This window comes from Nycticebus coucang, chromosome 18 (assembly GCF_027406575.1).
Source record: "Nycticebus coucang isolate mNycCou1 chromosome 18, mNycCou1.pri, whole genome shotgun sequence".
NCBI classification, from domain to species: domain Eukaryota; kingdom Metazoa; phylum Chordata; class Mammalia; order Primates; family Lorisidae; genus Nycticebus; species Nycticebus coucang.
This window is the reverse complement of record NC_069797.1, coordinates 72,994,843-73,012,336: the sequence shown is the minus strand read 5'-3', so window position 1 is coordinate 73,012,336 and position 17,494 is coordinate 72,994,843. Positions and strand designations below refer to the sequence as shown.

The 17,494-nt window shown below is 49.8% G+C and overlaps 1 protein-coding gene across 2 annotated transcripts in view; it reads right to left on the bottom strand.

The window, feature by feature from the left end:
- Positions 1-10,022: 10,022 nt before the first annotated feature.
- The window catches only part of TTYH2 (tweety family member 2), a 35,553-nt gene continuing 28,081 nt past the window's right edge, over positions 10,023-17,494 (bottom strand). For both annotated transcript variants that reach the window (XM_053568426.1, XM_053568425.1), the window contains exons 9-14: positions 17,206-17,298; positions 16,858-16,950; positions 15,309-15,451; positions 14,426-14,611; positions 13,871-13,949; positions 10,023-10,178 (exon numbers count right to left, since the gene is read on the bottom strand). In XM_053568426.1, the coding sequence (XP_053424401.1) occupies positions 10,098-10,178; positions 13,871-13,949; positions 14,426-14,611; positions 15,309-15,451; positions 16,858-16,950; positions 17,206-17,298 (675 nt within the window). In that variant the 3' untranslated portion in view covers positions 10,023-10,097. The remainder of the gene's footprint in view (positions 10,179-13,870; positions 13,950-14,425; positions 14,612-15,308; positions 15,452-16,857; positions 16,951-17,205; positions 17,299-17,494) is intronic.

The following is a 17,494-nucleotide window of genomic DNA, read 5'->3' as shown; positions in this document are numbered from 1 at the left end:
TGTGTCTTCCTCACTACCCATCTGCCTTTAAGGGGCAAGTACAACAAAATCCTGAAATGGCACCTTGTCGGGCCACACTAACCAAGGACAAGCCCTTAAATGACCACTGCCACCAACCTCTTCCCGCTCAGTCTTGGCTCCCACCAGCTTCTTTGGGCAAAGGACTTCCTTAGAGTGGGCGCTGAGGAGGGGTGACAGGGCTGGGTGGAGGAGGACTGAAAGCCTCCTGACAATGGCTTGGTGCAGTCAGTGGCGGATTAGACCCAGACGAAACTGCCGGACAGGAAAAGGACCCGCTCCACGTGGAGTGTTGGCTGCTTGGGGCTGCAACCACTCTGCACCCTGGCCCCAGCTCAGACATATTATTCTGTGGGTGAGAAAGTGGTGGGGGCTGGGTAGGGGTGGGCAGATAAGGGCAAGTGCAGCCACCTTTCTCACATCATTGCCATGATTTACTGCAGGCTCCCACCCCCACCCTCACTCAGGAGGCCTGCAGGCTGCCAACCACCGCTGAGCAGCTCTGTTCACTGGCAAAACAGTTGTCACCCCTTGGCAGGCACCCCGGGAAGCCAGCATGAGATCATATAATTAGAAGTATTCACAAGGCCCTAGTTTAGAAAACAATCGTGATGTTTCTCAGATCTCCATCCAATCACAGCATAACTGGCAACAGAAATGCTTTTCTGAAAACAGCTCCCGGCCCTGGACATCCCCAGGCCTGTCCCCCATCCTTGCACCACTGCCTCCACTTTTTTTGCAAACTTTAAAATTGTGGCAAAAATGCACTTAATGTTCTATCTTAACCATGCTTAGTGAGCAGTTCAGCAGTATCGAGTTCAGTCACACTGTCACTTAACCGACACCACCAGCCATCTCCAGAGCTCTTTTCATCTTCCCTAACAGGCACGATTCCCCTAAACACTACCTCTCCATCCTCTCTTCCCTCCCTCTGCTCCTGGCGGCCACCTCTGCTTTCCGTCTCTGAATTTGATTACTCTAACTACCTAATGTAAGTGGAATTGCACTGTATTTGTATTTCTGTGACTGGCTTGTGTCACTTACCTCCAGGTCCTTGAGGTTCATCCAAATTGTAGTATATGTCCGAATTTTCTTCCTTTTTAATGCTGAATAATACTCCACATTTTGCTTATCCATTCATTCTTGGATGGACCCCTGGATTGCTCGGCTACATTTTAGCTATTGTAAATAATACTGCTATGAATATGGGTGTATAAATATCTCTTTGGGACTCTGCTCTTAATTATTTTGGGTCTATTATTTGGGTCTATACGCAGAGTGGAATTGTTGGATCATATGACAGTTCTATTTTTCATTTTGAGGGGAATCCCTCCCCCCATTTCCACATTGGTTGTACCACCCTACATTGCCAACAATGCGGCACAAGGGTTCCAATTTCTCCACATCTTTCCCAACGCTTGTTATTTCCTGGGGTATTTTTTATAGTAGATATTCTAATGGATGTGAAGTGGTATCTCATTGCAATTTTGATTTTCATTTCCCTAATATTAGTGGTGTTGAGTATCTTTTCATGTGCTTATTTGCCATTCGTATTTTCTTCTTTGCAAAATGTCCATGCAAGATTTTTGGCCCATTTTGAATCAAGTTGTTTGGTTTGGTGGTTGTTGAGTTTTAGGAGTTCTCTCTATATTCTGGATAGTAATCCTTTATCAGATTGCAAACATTTTCTCCATTTCTGTGGGTTGCCTTTTTTCTTTGTTGATAGTTGATAGTTTGGATGCAAAGAATTTTAAAATGTTCACGAAGTCCAATTTGTCTATATTTTCTTTTGTTGCCTGTGTGTCTTTAGTGTTATAGCCAAGAAATCACTGCCAAATCCAATGTTGCAAAGCTTTTGCCCTGTTTTTTCTTTTCTTTTTTTTAGTTTTACAGTATTCAATCTTATATGTAGATGATAGATCCATTTTGAGTTACTTTTTATAAAGGGTGTTGGGTAAGATTGTATGTAACTTTATTCTTTTGCATGTGGATATCCAGTTTCCCCAGAACCCTTTGTTAAAAAGGCTGTCCTTTTCCCATTGAATGGTCTTGGTCTCCTTGTCTAATATCATTTGATCATATATGGAAGGCTTTACTTCTGGACTCTCTATTCTATTCCATTAGTTTCTATGTCTGTCTTTATGCCAGTACCATACTGTTTTGATTGTTGTAGCTTTGTAGTAAGTTTTAACATCTTGAATAGTCTTCCAGCTTTCTTATTATTTGGCTTTTTGTGTGTCTCTTGAGATCCCATATTTATTCTAGCATGACTTATTCTATCTCTGGATAGTCTTGGAATTTTGATATAGATTGGATTGGATCTGTAGATTGGTTTGGCTAGTATTGACATCTTAATAATATTACGTCTTCCAATCCATGAATACGAGATGTCTTTTTATTTATTTGTCTTCTTTAAGTTCTTTCAGCAAATTTTGTAATTTTCATTATATAACTCTTTTACCTGCTTGGTTAAGTCAGTTCCCTAAATATTCTCTTTGGTGCTATTATAAATAAAATTGCTTTCTTAATTTCATTCTTGGATTGCTTATTGTTTCTATAAAGGAATGCAAATGATTTTTGTGTGTTGACTTTGTATGTAGTTACTTTGCTGGATTATTAGTTCTAACAATTTTTATGGAATCTTTAATGTTTGCTATATATTAGATCACATAGTTCACAGAGAACAGAGACACTTTTACTTTTTCCCTTCTAATTTAAATGCATTTTATTTCTTTTTCTTGTCCAATTGCTTTGGCTAGAATGTCTAGTACTATGTTAAATAGAAATGGTCAAATGGGCATCCTTGCTGTCCCTCCCTTGCTTTTAAAATAAAATTTTTAATTTAGAACAGTTTCAGATGTATAGAAAAGTTGCAAAGATAGTACAGAGAGTTTCCATATACCCTATACCTTGTTACCCTTATTATTACCGTCTTATGTTAGTATGGTAAATTTTTTAAATGAGTGAGCCAATATTAATATATTATTATTAACTAAAGTCCCTACTTTATTCAGATTTCCTTAGTTTTCCCCAAATGTCTTTTTTTTTTCTATTCTAGGAGCCCACATCACTTGTAGTCATCATATCTCCTTGGGCTCCTCTCAGCTGTGACTGTTTTCCAGTCTTTCTTGGTTTTTGATGACCTTGGCAGTTTTGAGGGGTATTAGTCAGGTATTTGTAGACTGTCCCTCAACTGGAATATGCTTGATAGATATTTTTTCATAATTAAACTGTGTTACAGGTTTTTGGAAGGAAGATCACAGAGGTGAAATGCCCTCCACATCATAGGTGTGCTGTCGACACAACTGGTTACTGTTGTGTTCATCTTGATCCCTTGGCGGGGTAGAGGGCATCGAATTTCTCCAATAAGGAGTTACTCGTCTCGCCCTACCATGTATTCTTTTTGGAAGGAAGTTATAATGCTCAATCTGTACTTAAGGGGGAGGGAGTTATGTTCTTCCTTCTTAAAGGCAGTGACAGCATTTACAACATTTGGCGGAAATGACCTGCTGTCCCCCCTCACCCTAATTTTAAAACAAGCTGCACCTTTCTTTGCAGGAATAAGGTTGTGCAGCACATCCTTCAGACCTGCAGTGTGGACCCTACAGATCCATTTGCACAACCAGCTTCCTTCCAGGAACTGTCAGCGCCAGGAAAGGGGAGACCTTTCCCTGTTCCTGATTGTAGCCACAGCTCTTGCTTCCTGAGAAGGCATCTGTCACACCAATGGTGAGACTACCTAACTGTATTCTTGGTAATTAACAGTTAAGTAGCACTAATTGTTCTTTCACTAATGCAGACCAGACCTCTATCTGTCATCCATTTTGCAGTTTCTGGAACGGTAGTATGGTGTCTGTCCTGCCAAGCCCGCCTCCAGACTCCCCTCTTTTCCTAAAGTTCTGAGCAATGTGTTTGAATAACTAAAAAGCAGCTGTACTTGTCCAAGGGACTTACTCCACTCAGACAGGGGCTGATGCACACCTGGGTTGTCTTGGGGAACTTGGGATTCCAGAATAAAAGTCATTGATGGTCTGTGTCCCGAAAAAACAAATAAGAGAACGGAAGCAAGCAGGAGCTACATTTGAGTGTATTTCTGGGGTCAGCTGGAAAAGCAGACTTTGGAGAGGTACAAACTCCTTGAAAGCATTTTGGAACACCCCAGGCCCTAAGAAGCCCTGGGTGGTAATACCGTCTTCTCTGACAAGGCACAACATATTGTGTCACCAGTAGATGCCACATGTTCTGGGAATAGTAATGGTGGGAAGGCTGGAGAGAGATGAGGCAGCCCCCAGGGAACCACAGAGGATGTGGTATCAGATTACCCTCCTCCCATGCCAGCTGGGGCCTGGGAGACTACAGAATCAGCGTGTGGGGCTCTGGGTCACGGCAGGGCATCTGAGTTTGAGGGCGTCCTGAGAGAGGCTATGCCAGGCTGTCAACCACAAACTTCAAAGATTTCTCTCTGGTCAGCTCTTCTTTCCCTCCTCCATAGGCAGGAAGGCAAACATTTCCCTTGAGAAAAGGGCAAAGGCCAAGACCCCCCCCAACCACAGTCATTAGTGGCCACTCTGTCCTTTCTATACCTGGGGGACGTGGGTTGATGTGGACTACACACATGTGCACGCCCTCCACACACACCCCGAGACCTCTCCTGCTTCTCTCTGTTCTTCCTCGGCGTCCAGATCCAGGCCTCTGTATCAACACTTGTCCAGAGTTCAAGTTGCCTGCCTGATGCTGCCATCCAGAAGTTCCAGACACCTTCGGAAACCCAGCCCACCAGAAATGAGGTCCTCATCCCTTTATTTGCTCCTCTCTAGTATTCCATGGGTCACTCGCAGCTGTCTGTCTACCTGATTGTCTAGGACGTAATGGATGGCTCTCGACCAATTCCCCTGAAACAGGGGGGCAGACACTTCAACAACGACCATGACCCTGGGCACTGACTTTTCCTCCATCTGTTCAGAAGACCACCATTGAGTGCTGTTCTTCCTGGGTATGAATCTCAGGAAGGTTGTTGCCGTGTGCTTGTAGAAGATACTCATCAGAGTCGTCAATCAAGTCGCTGGCAGGAAGGAAGAGCGATTGTCTTCAGTGGGGCTTTGGTGTTAAGTTATAACATAGTCACCACTCTTTATACTCACAGGCTGGTGGTGGAAAATGGGACGAATTTTCCAAGAACAATGAGAAGATGGCCAAGACATAGTGTAAGGCAGAGAAAGCAATTGCAGAGCAACATATGCCGTGTGAATATATTTCTCCAAATACTTTGGGATAAAACCTGAAAGAATATACACCCAGCTGGTCACGGCACTTTGTTCCGGGTTATTGGATTATGGGGGATTTTCGCTTTCTCACACATTTTTGTTAGATTTGAAATGTTTGCATTGTGTACATTCTTTTGTAATCAAAAAACCAAGGATGTTAAAACAGACAAGCCAAAACAGGAGACACAAGATTCGAGGAATTTCACCAAATGTCCGTATGAAACCCTGAACTTGCATCTAAGCAAATCGGCGTTGATGATGTTACTTGCCTTCCTTGCTAATTTGTAAACTCCATGAAGTCAAGGGCCATGATTCCCTTAAATACTTCTGTAGTCTCAGACTTTAGAAAAAGTGGTGTGGGGCGGCACCACCTGTGGCTCAGTCGGTAAGGCACCGGCCCCATATACTGAGGGTGACGGGTTCAAACTCGGCCCCGGCCAAACTGCAACAACAACAAAAAAAAATAGCTGGGCGTTGTGGCAGGCGCCTGTAGTCCCAGCTACTCGGGAGGCTGAGGCAAGAGAATCGCTTAAGCCCAGGAGTTGGAGGTTGCTGTGAGCTGTGTGAGGCCACGGCACTCTACTGAGGGCCATAAAGTGAGACTTCGTCTCTACAAAAAAAAAAAAAAGTGGTGTGGTAGGCCAGGGGTCAGCAAACTGTATAAACTACTGTAAAAGATGGTATTATAAATGTTTTATGCTTTGAGGGCCAAGCAGCAACATCAAATATATTATATAAGTACTTGTAATGACAAGAGAGAAAACTAATCTCCACACACTTTTGATTGAGGAAATAAAAGTTATTATAATTGAGTACAACTTAATTGTCCATTAATGACAAGAATAAAATTCTTTGGGTGGAGGGGATAACATTTTACTTTAACTGAGGTTCAAAGTTAGTGCTCTACATCATCAGAATCAGCTGCAAACGTTTAACTTCTTTTTAATCACTTAAAAATGTAAAAGCTGGGCGGCGCCTGTGGCTCAGTGAGTAGGGCGCCGGCCCCATATACCGAGGGTGGCGGGTTCAAACATGGCCCTGGCCAAACTGCAACAAAAAAAATAGCTGGGCGTTGTGGCGGGCGCCTGTAGTCCCAGCTACTTGGGAGACTGAGGCAAGAGAATCGCCTAAGCCCAAGAGCTGGAGGTTGCTGGGAGCTGTGATGTCACAGCACTCTACCAACGGTGACAAAGTGAGACTCTGTCCCTTTTTTTTTTTTTTTTGTGGTTTTTGGCCGGGGCTAGGTTTGAACCCGCCACCTCCAGCATATGGGACCGGCGCCCTACTCCTTGAGCCACAGACGCTGCCCGAGACTCTGTCTCTTAAAAAAAAAAATGTAAAAGCTATTTTACACAGGCCATTTGAGGCAGCTGGTCAGGCTGGGCTTGCCAGCTGTAGCCTACTGGCCCCTACTCTGAATAATCGATATATATTTACTTAAATGAATGAAGGCAGGAAGAGAGGAAGATCATGTCTCTTTATCTGGGAATATCTGTCAATTCCAGGCCTCTCGAGTATGAGATCAGTAAATTTTTAAGTTAAGAGGCAGTAATAGCACTCCCACTGCTCCTGAATATAAGATTGAGCGGCTTTGCAGGAGGGTAAGAGCACATCTGGAGACGAATTTGCTTTGGAGAAAGGACTGCTCTGTTGGGGGAGGCTGGCTCTCAATGATGGTGTGAACCCAGGTTCCAGGCAAAGGCTTGGCTTACAAGCAAGGCCTGGTGGAGCTCACTGCTCTTTTTCTCCAAGAGCGGATTAGTCCCCTCTTCCTGTAGCTGAGCTTCCCGGCTGTGCAGTCAGAGAGAGTGAGCTGGGCAGGTGAACAGAGGAGCACAGCAACTGCACCCCCCAGCCCATCTCATGCCTTTCCCTTAGGTGTGAGTTTGGTGTAGCAGATAGGAAAGGGAGGTGATGCATGTGGTCGTGACCAAACCACCCTGTGGCTGGTGCATCCCTGCGACCGCTTTCCTACTTCACACGGGGCCTGCTTATAACTCAGGTCTCACTCCTGAGATCCAAGACAGTTAAAGCCCCCCAAGCCAATCTTGTTTGGGTACAGAGCTGCAGGGACTTTCAAAAAATAGAAACCTTTCCTCATCCCTCTGAGCTATTCTCTCTCCACTGCCTGTGGTATCCTGAGACCAGGGAGAGAGGCGGCTGTCTTGCTAGGAGGGGTGGGAAAAACATTTCCATTCAGGAGAGGCCTCAGTTCAGATGCTCAGCTTGGACCCTGACATGCTCGGCCACTCAGGGCTGGCTTCTTCTCACCTCGAGTGCCCCCAAAGGATGCATCAGCGGCTTGTTTGGGGAAGCTCCTCAAAATGCAGTCAATTCTGGGAATAAGAACAAACAGGCATTTAAAGCCACGGGGAGAGAGCCAGGCTGGCCAGGAGGTCCACTGCTCTGAGACACCACAGAGAAAGCATCCTGCGTTTCAGGGCCCGGAGAGGTGGCCACAGAGGTGAGGCGTTCGGGAAGAGAGTGCAGCAAGCACCTCCTGGAAAGCTGGTGGGCGTGCGCAGCATTGCACGCCCCCTTTGGTGGAGGTGGCCTGTGGTGTGACCAGTGACCACTGCCCTAGCCCCAGAGCACTGGGGCCCCTAGAGCTGGAGACCCGAACTGGGGTTCTGAATATATGTTCCTGGCTCTGCCCCTTGCTCTACCCAGGTCTTTATGCTCACGGGCCTCTGCTGACTTAACTGCAAAATGAATTACCTCTCCAGGCTGTGAGGTTTGATTGCAAATCAATGCAAATACCTGGGGCAGTCCTTGATTTCAAGTACGCAATAAATGCTACTTATTATCAATGACCTTTTGGGGGAACTTTAAAGAAAGACTAGGGCAGACATAAGACCTGCTGCCCGTGCTGTAAGAGCAGCCAGAGGCCACGCAAGAGCCGCGTGACATTCACTCAAGCTCCATCCTTCAATCCTGGCACTGAAATGACTCCCGGAATCTGCTTTTAAGTCCTCCCACCCCATGACCCCGCCGGAGAGGACCGTTCAATACCCCTATTATTCCCTGCCCCATGGACACCAGAGACTGCACATTTTAGTACAACTGGTTTATTTCTCTTCCAGGTGGGATGCACATGTGTCAAGCTGAGGTCTTCCCACCTGGCTCCTTCAGGAAGCCCCGAGAAATTTTAGTTTAGTTTCCATGCATTAAAAACAACTCTTTAGCTGCCAATAATGAAACCTTAAGAAGCAACACGTTGACGTCGCAGTGTCCCAATCTGCCCGTGACGTGGTCGTCCCAAGGTGTGTTTATGGTACACTGTATGTACAGGTTAATGCAGGTGAGACACAGTGAGTCCTGGCTACCCTGTGGACCCATTCTGTCTCTGTCTTGGCTCAGCTGAGAATCATGCTGCCTTTCACAAAGTGGCTCTTCCAAAATGGAAACAGAGTCTCATCCCAAGCCCAGCCGCCCCAAGCCCCTGCTCCCCTTGCTGGGCAAGGCCGTGGGGGCTTCATGTTGTGCACTCTGGCTTGGCAAGAGGTTGGAAGCACCAAAGACCCCAACCCTGGCCCTTCAGGAGGCAGTATGGAGGGTTGTCATTTCCTCCTGGTGGACAGGCTGCATTGCCTCACAGGTCAGCAGCTGGGGACGCCGGGTGAGGATAGGGGATGGCGGCGGCAGGGAGAGGCCTGTCCTCACATCAACACACCATCATATCACTTTGCTAAAACATTTTCAGACAACCTTGCTGGAAAACAACAGGGAGGGCACAGTTGACATGAACATCACACGGTCCCCAGGGTAGAGGACTCTGTCCCTCTCAGCTTCTGTCTTCTTTGAAAGATCCTCCCTTCTCTGGTGGGATGAACCCAGATTCTTATTAAACAGCAGCTCAGGACAGGGAGTATCACTGATGCTTATTTTACTTAAAAATCCACTTTTCCCCACTGCCTCTAGGTCTGTAAAGAGCTGGCAGGTGCCAGCAAAATCTGCAAAAGTTGTGGTATAAAAACCAGGTGTAAGGAACGAGCCCCAAGTCTGCTGTAAAAACTAGATGTGCTACAAGTTCCAATTCTTTGGATATTCAAAATATTTAGAACACTGGAAAGAAAAAAGTTAATGTTGCTTTCAAAGTGTCTGTTCATACCTGAGACTGGCCCTGTCCGCAGCTAACGAACTTGCAGCACCATTCTGGAGTGGAGGTGGGGCTTTTGCCCTGTGCCTACCCAGGTCCACTGGGCTGCGGCCCCCTCCCCACCGGAGCCACCGGCCTCCCTGGAAGACCTCCCCTAACACCTCCCCTCTGTGGCTCCAGAACTCTGCTTTGGACTGCTCTGGTCTCATCAGGGATGCCACCTCCCTTAAAAAGCATCTCCTGATCAGCCCTTCCCACTGATACCTGTAGGGAAATGGAGCAGAGAGGTGACTGCAAGAGGTCGCCTGGGCTTTTGGCCATGGTAACAAGAGGCACAGTCCTGGTAGTGGGACCTGAGAAAACATACGGCTCCCCAAAGTGGCATCTGACGCAGCCTCCTCCTTCTTGCCATGCTCTTCCTGGTAAGGGAGGGGTGCAGGGTTGAGCAGAGCCAGGCAGCTGGGTTAGGGACAGCACCTCCAAGGCAGCCAAACACAGGGGCATTTCTGGAGCAGATGGCAGGGCAGGCAGAAGAGAGTCAGCCCCAAGTCCTGGGTCTTCTGCTCCTCTAGGGCTTTGGTAGGGAATCTCAGCCACCCTCTGCGGGGACTTGCCCATCTCCAGATGCCTTTGGTTTCTAGTAAAGAAACGCAGCTTGTATTTGCATTAATTAAAAACCAAATTGGAAAACGGAGGCAGGATCCCCTGACAGTCTGTTAGGCTGGAAACTCATTGCCGTAGGGCCTCAGGTGCTCATCTGCCACAGACAGGTAGGTGGCCCTCATGCTGGGAGAGTACTGCGGGCAGAAAGGAGAGGGGACAGTCAGAGCAGGACCAGCCACAGTGTTTAGGTACCAAGTTATAACCACGGTGTCACCAGGATTGGGGGAACCTGGTGATGCCTCCAGCCCTGCACCCGCCCGGACCTCTGGGTCCAACCTCAAACACAAAATGCACACAGACCAGCCTTCCTCCCTCCATCACACACCCCCAGCACCCAGCCTGTCACTTCACACTGGGGACAGCAGCAGAGTGTATTGTGCACCAAGGAGCTGCCAGCAGCAAGGGGAGAGGTCCAGAGATGCCGCCAGGCAGGTCCACACCCTGGCTGTGCAAATTACATACCCTGTGACCTTGGCTGAGGTTAACCAACCTCTCCTAACCTCAGTATCTCCATCTGCAAAATGGGCCTAAGAGCACTCAGCTCTTACACTGAAAGGGTAAAATGACATGAGATAGGTTAGACCCTAACACAGAGGTTCTCAAACTTGGCTGTGCATTAGAAACACCCAGAGAGTTTTAAAACCCCCATGTCCGGGCCACATCCACCAGTGTATGTGTGGCCAACACCCACCAGTGTTGTGTGCACATTAAGGTAAAGTGCACACAACACAAAACTAAGCAATGTAATGTGCTACCAGTGCTTTAGAGTTCTTTAGTCAATTCCAATGTGCAGCCAAGTCAGAAAAACAGTGACCTAGCACAGAGCACTCAACTGACCTGTTAACCCCCACCCTCCCCACCGGGCAGCAGGGACAGGGCTCCTCACACTGCCCCCTGTGTACAAACCACCTGGGGATCTAGTCTGAGGCAACTCAGATTCTGCATTTCTATAAGCTTCTAGATGCTGCTTGCTTCGTGGCCCCAGGACGTTTCAGGGATCCAGGCCCTGGCAAGTTTCAGGGGTTGAGGTCACACAGGACAAATTCTCCCACCTGGGCTGGGTGGGGGAGACAGGGGTGCCAGGCTCTTCCACCATTGGGTTTCAACTGGGGTGGTTTTGTCTCCCAGGGACATTTGACAATGTCTGGAGGCATTCTGGTGGCCACAACTGGTGGTGGCAGTGGGATGCTATTGGCTTCTAGTGGGAGAGGCCAGGGATGCTGCTAAATGTCCTACAATGCACAGGACAGTCCCACAGAGGGTGACCCTGTCCCTCAATAGTACCAACAGTGCGGCAACCTCAGAGCAGTGGTTTTTCAAGGGTGGTTTGCAGAGAAGCAACATCAGCTACACCGGGGAACAGGTTAGAAACACAAATCCCTAGGCCCCACCCCAGATTTTCTGAATCAGAAGCAAGGTGGGCCCAGCAGCTTGTGTGTTAACAAATCACTCCTGATTCTAACACACAGGTGAGGATAAGACCTTCCTCCTTAAAGCAGTATTTCCTAGCCTGCCTGATGGTAAGTTTGGCAAATGACCTCCCCGGCTCCTTCCCTAGGAGATGCAGTTTCTGTGAGTCTAGAGAGAATTCCCAGTGTTGGTATTTATAACAACTGGCTTGGCTCAGCCGGGCATGGTGGCTCACGCCTATAATTCTAGTACTTTGGGAGGCCGAGGCAGGTGGACCCCTTGAGCTCACAAGTTTGAGACCAGCCCAAGCAAAAGCAAGACCCCATCTCTACTAAAAATAGAAAAAAATTAGCTGGGCAACGTGGCAGGTTCCTGTAGTCCCAGCTACTCGGGCGGCTTAGGCCAGAGGAATGCTTGAGTCCAAGAGTTTCAGGTTGCTGTGAGCCATGACACCATGGTACTCTACCTAGGTGAGACTCTTTATCAAAAAAGGAAAAAACAAATTGCTCTGGGTCATATTTCCTCATCCCATCTAGAAAACAGGTCTGGAAGGATAGGAAGGAGGGATTCCTTATAGGCAGAGGTAGGGGAAGACACATTTCTAGCAAGGGAACAGGCTACATGTCCAGGTCACCTAGTGAACCCCTGCCTGTCCTAGAGAGAGAGGAACTCATCCACACCTCAGAATTGCTGAGCGCTGGTGAGTGTTCAGATTAGGCACCCCCAGAAAACGTGAGGGGCAGCACTGTGTTCCACCCCGCCCCTGGTCAGCAGCATCATTAGATGGCTCTTTAGGCCGGGCTGAGGTGGGGGGGTAGCAGAGTCTTCTCGGGTGGTTGAGCTGGGTGGTGCCTGGCAGTCAAGTCCGCCAAGGCAACCAGTCTTACATTTAGAGGTTTATTCTGTCCTTGAGCCTTACAAATAAGGTCAATTCTTGATTATCTCTGCAAATGGTAGGAGGAGTGGCCTGGGTCTTTCAAAGCAGAAGTTAATCCTCAAATCATTTTTATCTGGATGCACTGAGTAATTCTCTTTTCACAGTAGCAGATTTTCCCTAATTATGTTCTGCTGGATTAATGCTAAAGTCAATCTGCATTCCTGGGGCCACAGCAGCTGGTGAGTGGAAAGAGGATCCCAGGAACCTTCTGGTTAGAGAGAGAAGCCCTCTTACCCTTGCTCAGGCTGGTCTCAAACTCCTGCACTTAGGTGATCCATCCGCCTCAGCCTCCCAGAGTGCTAGGATTACAGGCGTGAGCCACCGAGCCCAGCGAGAGGGGGCAGCCTGGCTTCTCTGTTACCAGCACCCCCATTCTACAGATGGAGAAACTGAGGCACACGATGGCAAAATACTTGTCTAAGGTCACAGAGGCCATAAGCGACGAGCTGGGATTTGACATTGGAGTCTGTATCCCTGAACCTGGATGATCTACTGTCTCTATTTGCTGCTCTGTCTCAGCCAGTATTTCAGTCTGTGACCTTCAGATAGTTCTCTGGCATAAGAGAGCATGGTCTTTTCTTTTCAATTTACCCACCCCTCCCACCTCAGGCCCCTGCCCTGAGGCTTCATCTGAGGTACCCTGGCTGGAGGTGGCAGGTGGGCAAGGGGTGCAGTCCTAGGGATATTGGGAGCTGAGCAGGATTAAGGAAGGCTGTGTCTTGGATCAGACCTCCTAGACAGAACACCACAGTGACCCACCCTCCAGCCCAGGGCCGTGCAGAGGCCAAGAGTTAAAGGTAAACACAAATCTAAAAAGAGAAAACATTTCTTTTAATTTTCCCTGGTACAAAAAGGGGAAAGGGGCCTTTCTCTTTTCTTGGAGTATCTCCGTTAGAAAACTTACTGATGTAAATAATTTGTCCTTTTGAGATGCATGTAAACCTCTTTAAAGGCTAAAGAAGACCCTTGCCAGCCTTACAATCCAGAAAGGGTCTGGGAACCACCTCTTGGAAATACCGATACTAAGGCAGACAGCACCTCATCGCCTGTTCAGTGACAGTACTCTGGGGGCGAGGCTCTGACCTGTAACCCCTGATAGTCATGGAAATAAGAGACATTTTATTTTTTTCTTGGATAAAGGCATTAGCTAGCAAAGATGGCCACCCTAATTACCAGGTGAACTTAGGGTGGACGAGTGTGACAAATGGTGCTGTAAAGTCCTCCTGCTCAAGGACAGGGCGCAGTGCGATGTGTCTTGTGTCTGCCTGGCCAGAGAAAAGGGTAAGATTTTTTTCCATCTTTGCCACCTCCTTAGTGGATTGCCTGTGACACCCAGGACAGTCTGGTTTAATGCTTATTCAATAATAAAACTGTTTCATTCTTTTCTACCTTCATGGAGAGGATTCACTGGGTTGGCTAGAGGTTTTATTTCCCCAAGAAGGGCCCAAGCAGTGACCTTGCTGGGGAAGCCCAGATTACCGTAGGTGGAGGGGAGCCTCTCCCGATCAGCGGCACGTTCTCGTAGCGCGGGTTCCCACCAAAGAGCGCAGCTTGGTTCCTGTGGGCCCGAGAGGAGAGCTCAGGAGGGGATGGGCTGGGGGCGTGCGTGTGTGATTTCTACAGGAGGGGCCTGGGGTGTGCACTTGGGGGTGGAGGGTGGGTGGGTGGGTGGCTGGAAGACGGGCAGGGGGCTAGGAGGATGGGGATAAGCAGCAGATGGGCAATAGGTACCACAAGCAGTGTCGCCCGTAGAAATGCACTTTTTAGGCTGAGGACCCGCCCTGGGGGCTACGGCCAAAGGTGCAGCCCAACCTCTGCAGTGGGTTCTTTCAGGGGTGCTGAGATGCTCCCTGGGGGCTTTCCCTCCAGGTACCCCCTGGTTATAGTGGGAACCACAAGTGGATTTTGATGCATTCTCTCCCCCACCTGGCTCTGGGGACTCAAATGTGCTGTCTGGAGACCTAGCCCCCCTCTAGGGCTGGGCCGAGCCATCAGCCCAGCCTGGATATGGGTGCCCAGAGAGCTATGGCGTACATGTACTCAGAGACGGGGGCATTTGAGATGGTCTGGGTTGGGGGCTGCAAGCTGGTTTGGCTGCCCAGGCCACTGCTGTAGCTACAGAAGCTGCGGAGCTGCCCCCGTGGGGGGTTGTGGGCTGCGATGCGCCGGGCTTGCGGGTTAAAGGGGTCATCATCATCGATGTCATCATAGTCTCTGTTTCTAGAACGACAGGTGAAATTCCGCCAGCCGTGAGGGCCAGGGAAGGCTCTAGGCACCTGGATCCTGTTCTGCTTCCCAATCTTTCCTCCCACACGCTGTCTCTGGCCACATGTGCCTTTTTGAGATTCCTCTAAACATGGTCCTCAGTCCTGCCTCCCACAGATCACTTGGCCCCATTCCCATCTTCATGGCCACCTCTTCCAGGAAGCTCACCATGTTGACTGCACACACGTGCGGCCTCCCTAGCCTGCTTCCTCCTGCCTCATCTGCCCATGACCTGCCCAAACACCACCTTGTCCCTCTTATCTCCCCAATGGAGTTGTGGTTTCCTGATGGCAGTGATGCAATTCATCCTTTTTATATTCCCAGGAGCGCCCCTCCCAGCACCCAAATCTCTCATTATCCCATATTGCAAAGTCCTGCTGAGGAGAGAGGAGACCCAAGGGATGCCGGGCTGTGGCTTGAGAACTGTCACCACCTCAGCCCCCACTCCTGCCCTGGGCCTCTCTTTGAGGGTCTTTGAGGGTCTAGACTCTTAAGAAAACTTCTATAGATGGCCAGCCAGCCTGCTGGGGCTGAATGCCTGGACCTCTGCTGCCCTTCTTAGCCCCAGAGTACTGGCTCTAGGCAGTCACAGACTAGAGCTGCAGTCTGCTCCCTGGGGAAGCTTCTAGCCTGCAGGAGGCTCCCTGCCTACCTGGTGGTAAAGTGCTTCCAGGCCCGCAGCCCGACGCAGATCATGGTAGAGAAGGCCAAGGCAGCCAGGAGAGAGAAGAGGCCGAGGTAGAGCAAGCCCTCAAGGCCATCATAGCAGATGCCAGTGAGTGCGTCCAGGTAGTCCTGGAGGAAGAGGAGGAATGTGCAGTTGGGGGGGCAAAGCCTGGGTCTGAGATCTTCCCCAGAAGCCCTCTCCCCCCAGCCAGGACTGGGGATGCCTGGCACCTATTCCTTATCCCTAACACTCCACACTGCCACACTCAGGGTCCACACTCTGCAGTTTTTGGCCGGGGCTGGGTTTGAAACCACCACCTCCGGCATATGGGGCTGGCACCCTACTACTTTGAGCCACAGGTGCCACCGGTTGGGTCCACATTCTGGGGCTTGCACAAGGGGCTTCTTGAGTTCCCCGCAAACATTTGCTGAACACCGACTGTGTGCCAGGCACTGAAAGGCTGGCTTTGAGCAGGACAGAGAAGGTAGCAGGGTATGGGGAGCCAGGGCCAGGTGGCAGATAAGCTGAGACCAAGATGGCAAGAAAGAGCACACCCTGAGAAGATGAGGTAAAGGGGACAAGCTCAGCATGTCCGGAAAAGGCAAGACAGGCCAGCAGGAGATGGGGCAGAGGGGCTGGTCAGGCTGGGCCTTGCAGGGCAGGCGAGGAGTTTGGATTTTACCATGAGGGGTCCGGAAGACATCAGAGAGGCTGGGGATGGAAAGGATGTGTGGAAGGTCATAGGTGGCAAGGGGGCGGAAGGTGGGAGGAGGGGCAGGACTGGCCCATGGTGGCAGCTGGGAAGATGCAGAGAAACGCATAGATTCAGGAGATGTCTCAGAGGACAGTTGCTGGGACCTGCTAAGGGATTAGTGGAGAGCGAGAGGGAGAGGACACAGGTGACCCCCTGTTCGTAGCTCTGAAGTCACACTACCAAGGTCCAAACCCAAGCCTTTGACTTGCAGCTCTGAACTCTCCAGTAGGCTCCTCTGTAGAGATGCCCATGTATGTTCATCCATCCATAAATAGGTTATGTGTAGTTTACCTCGTGTGTAAAACTTCCCATGAAATAACACAGTGTAACCGCAAGGACTACATGACATACTGGATAGCCCTGATCGCTACTATGACTATTTGCTACAAAGCCGTAGGGATGTGAAAGCTAAGGATGTACACTGGCTATCTGCTTGGGGACAGGGGTGCTCACATGTTCCCAATACATCATCATGTCTATATGACACTCCCGAAAAGATGACCCTGGCAAGGGTTAGGGACATCCACTTGCAACCTGGTAGTGAGATGGGTTGGCCAGATGGCTGGCAGTCCAGACAGTGGGGAACAGCCGCCTCTCACACTGGTCAGGGTCCCCCAACACTTGTCCCTGACCAGTGGTCACCTTTATTGAGTGTCCTTCCAGCAGCCATTGGAGAGAACCCAGAAGCCAGGCACCTTATCCCTCTCCCACGGTGCAGCTTTAGCCCTGCTCCTGTGTCTGTATCCTCCTCCCCATCCACCCACACTCCAAGGGCCACACCTTGTGCAGCCCCCGGCAGTCCAACATGGCCGTCAGCTGGTGCAAGCTGGACTCTGATGAGTTCAACAGAAGCTGGATTCCAAGCAGATCTTTCTGAAGCAGGGAGAGAGGAACAGGCAGTGCCTGAGCTATGGGGGGAGGGCAGACAGCTAAAACCACAGCCACAGCTGTGCAAAGAGGCCTTTAACACCCAGGAGGGAGTCCAGTGCTGGGTGGGGGCAGGGGTACAAAGAGCCTCGGCCAGCAGCCAGCTTTCCACAGTCTGGCCCTGGGGGAGGGGGCCACAGCAGGGAGAGGGCTGCCAGGGCTCATGTGGGCCACCCCCTTTCTGCACAGATGCCGCCTTACCTCTGCGGTGGGGAAGAGGGGCACGGCGAACTGCAGCAGCCCCGAGGTCTGGATCTGCATAGTGGTCAGTGCGCGCTGGAAGACGGTCAGCGTCTGGGCCAGAGAGACACAGTCCTGCTGTGAGGCTCCACCTCCCAGGAGCCCTACTGCCACCAAGGGGCCAGTGCTCCTGTCCACACTGCCCCCTGACTCCAGCTGGCTGCAGCTGCACAGGTGTATCTCTGACCATGGGACAGGAAGGCTGGGCCTGCAGTCTGACAAGGCACGAACCCCCACCCTCCACCCTGTC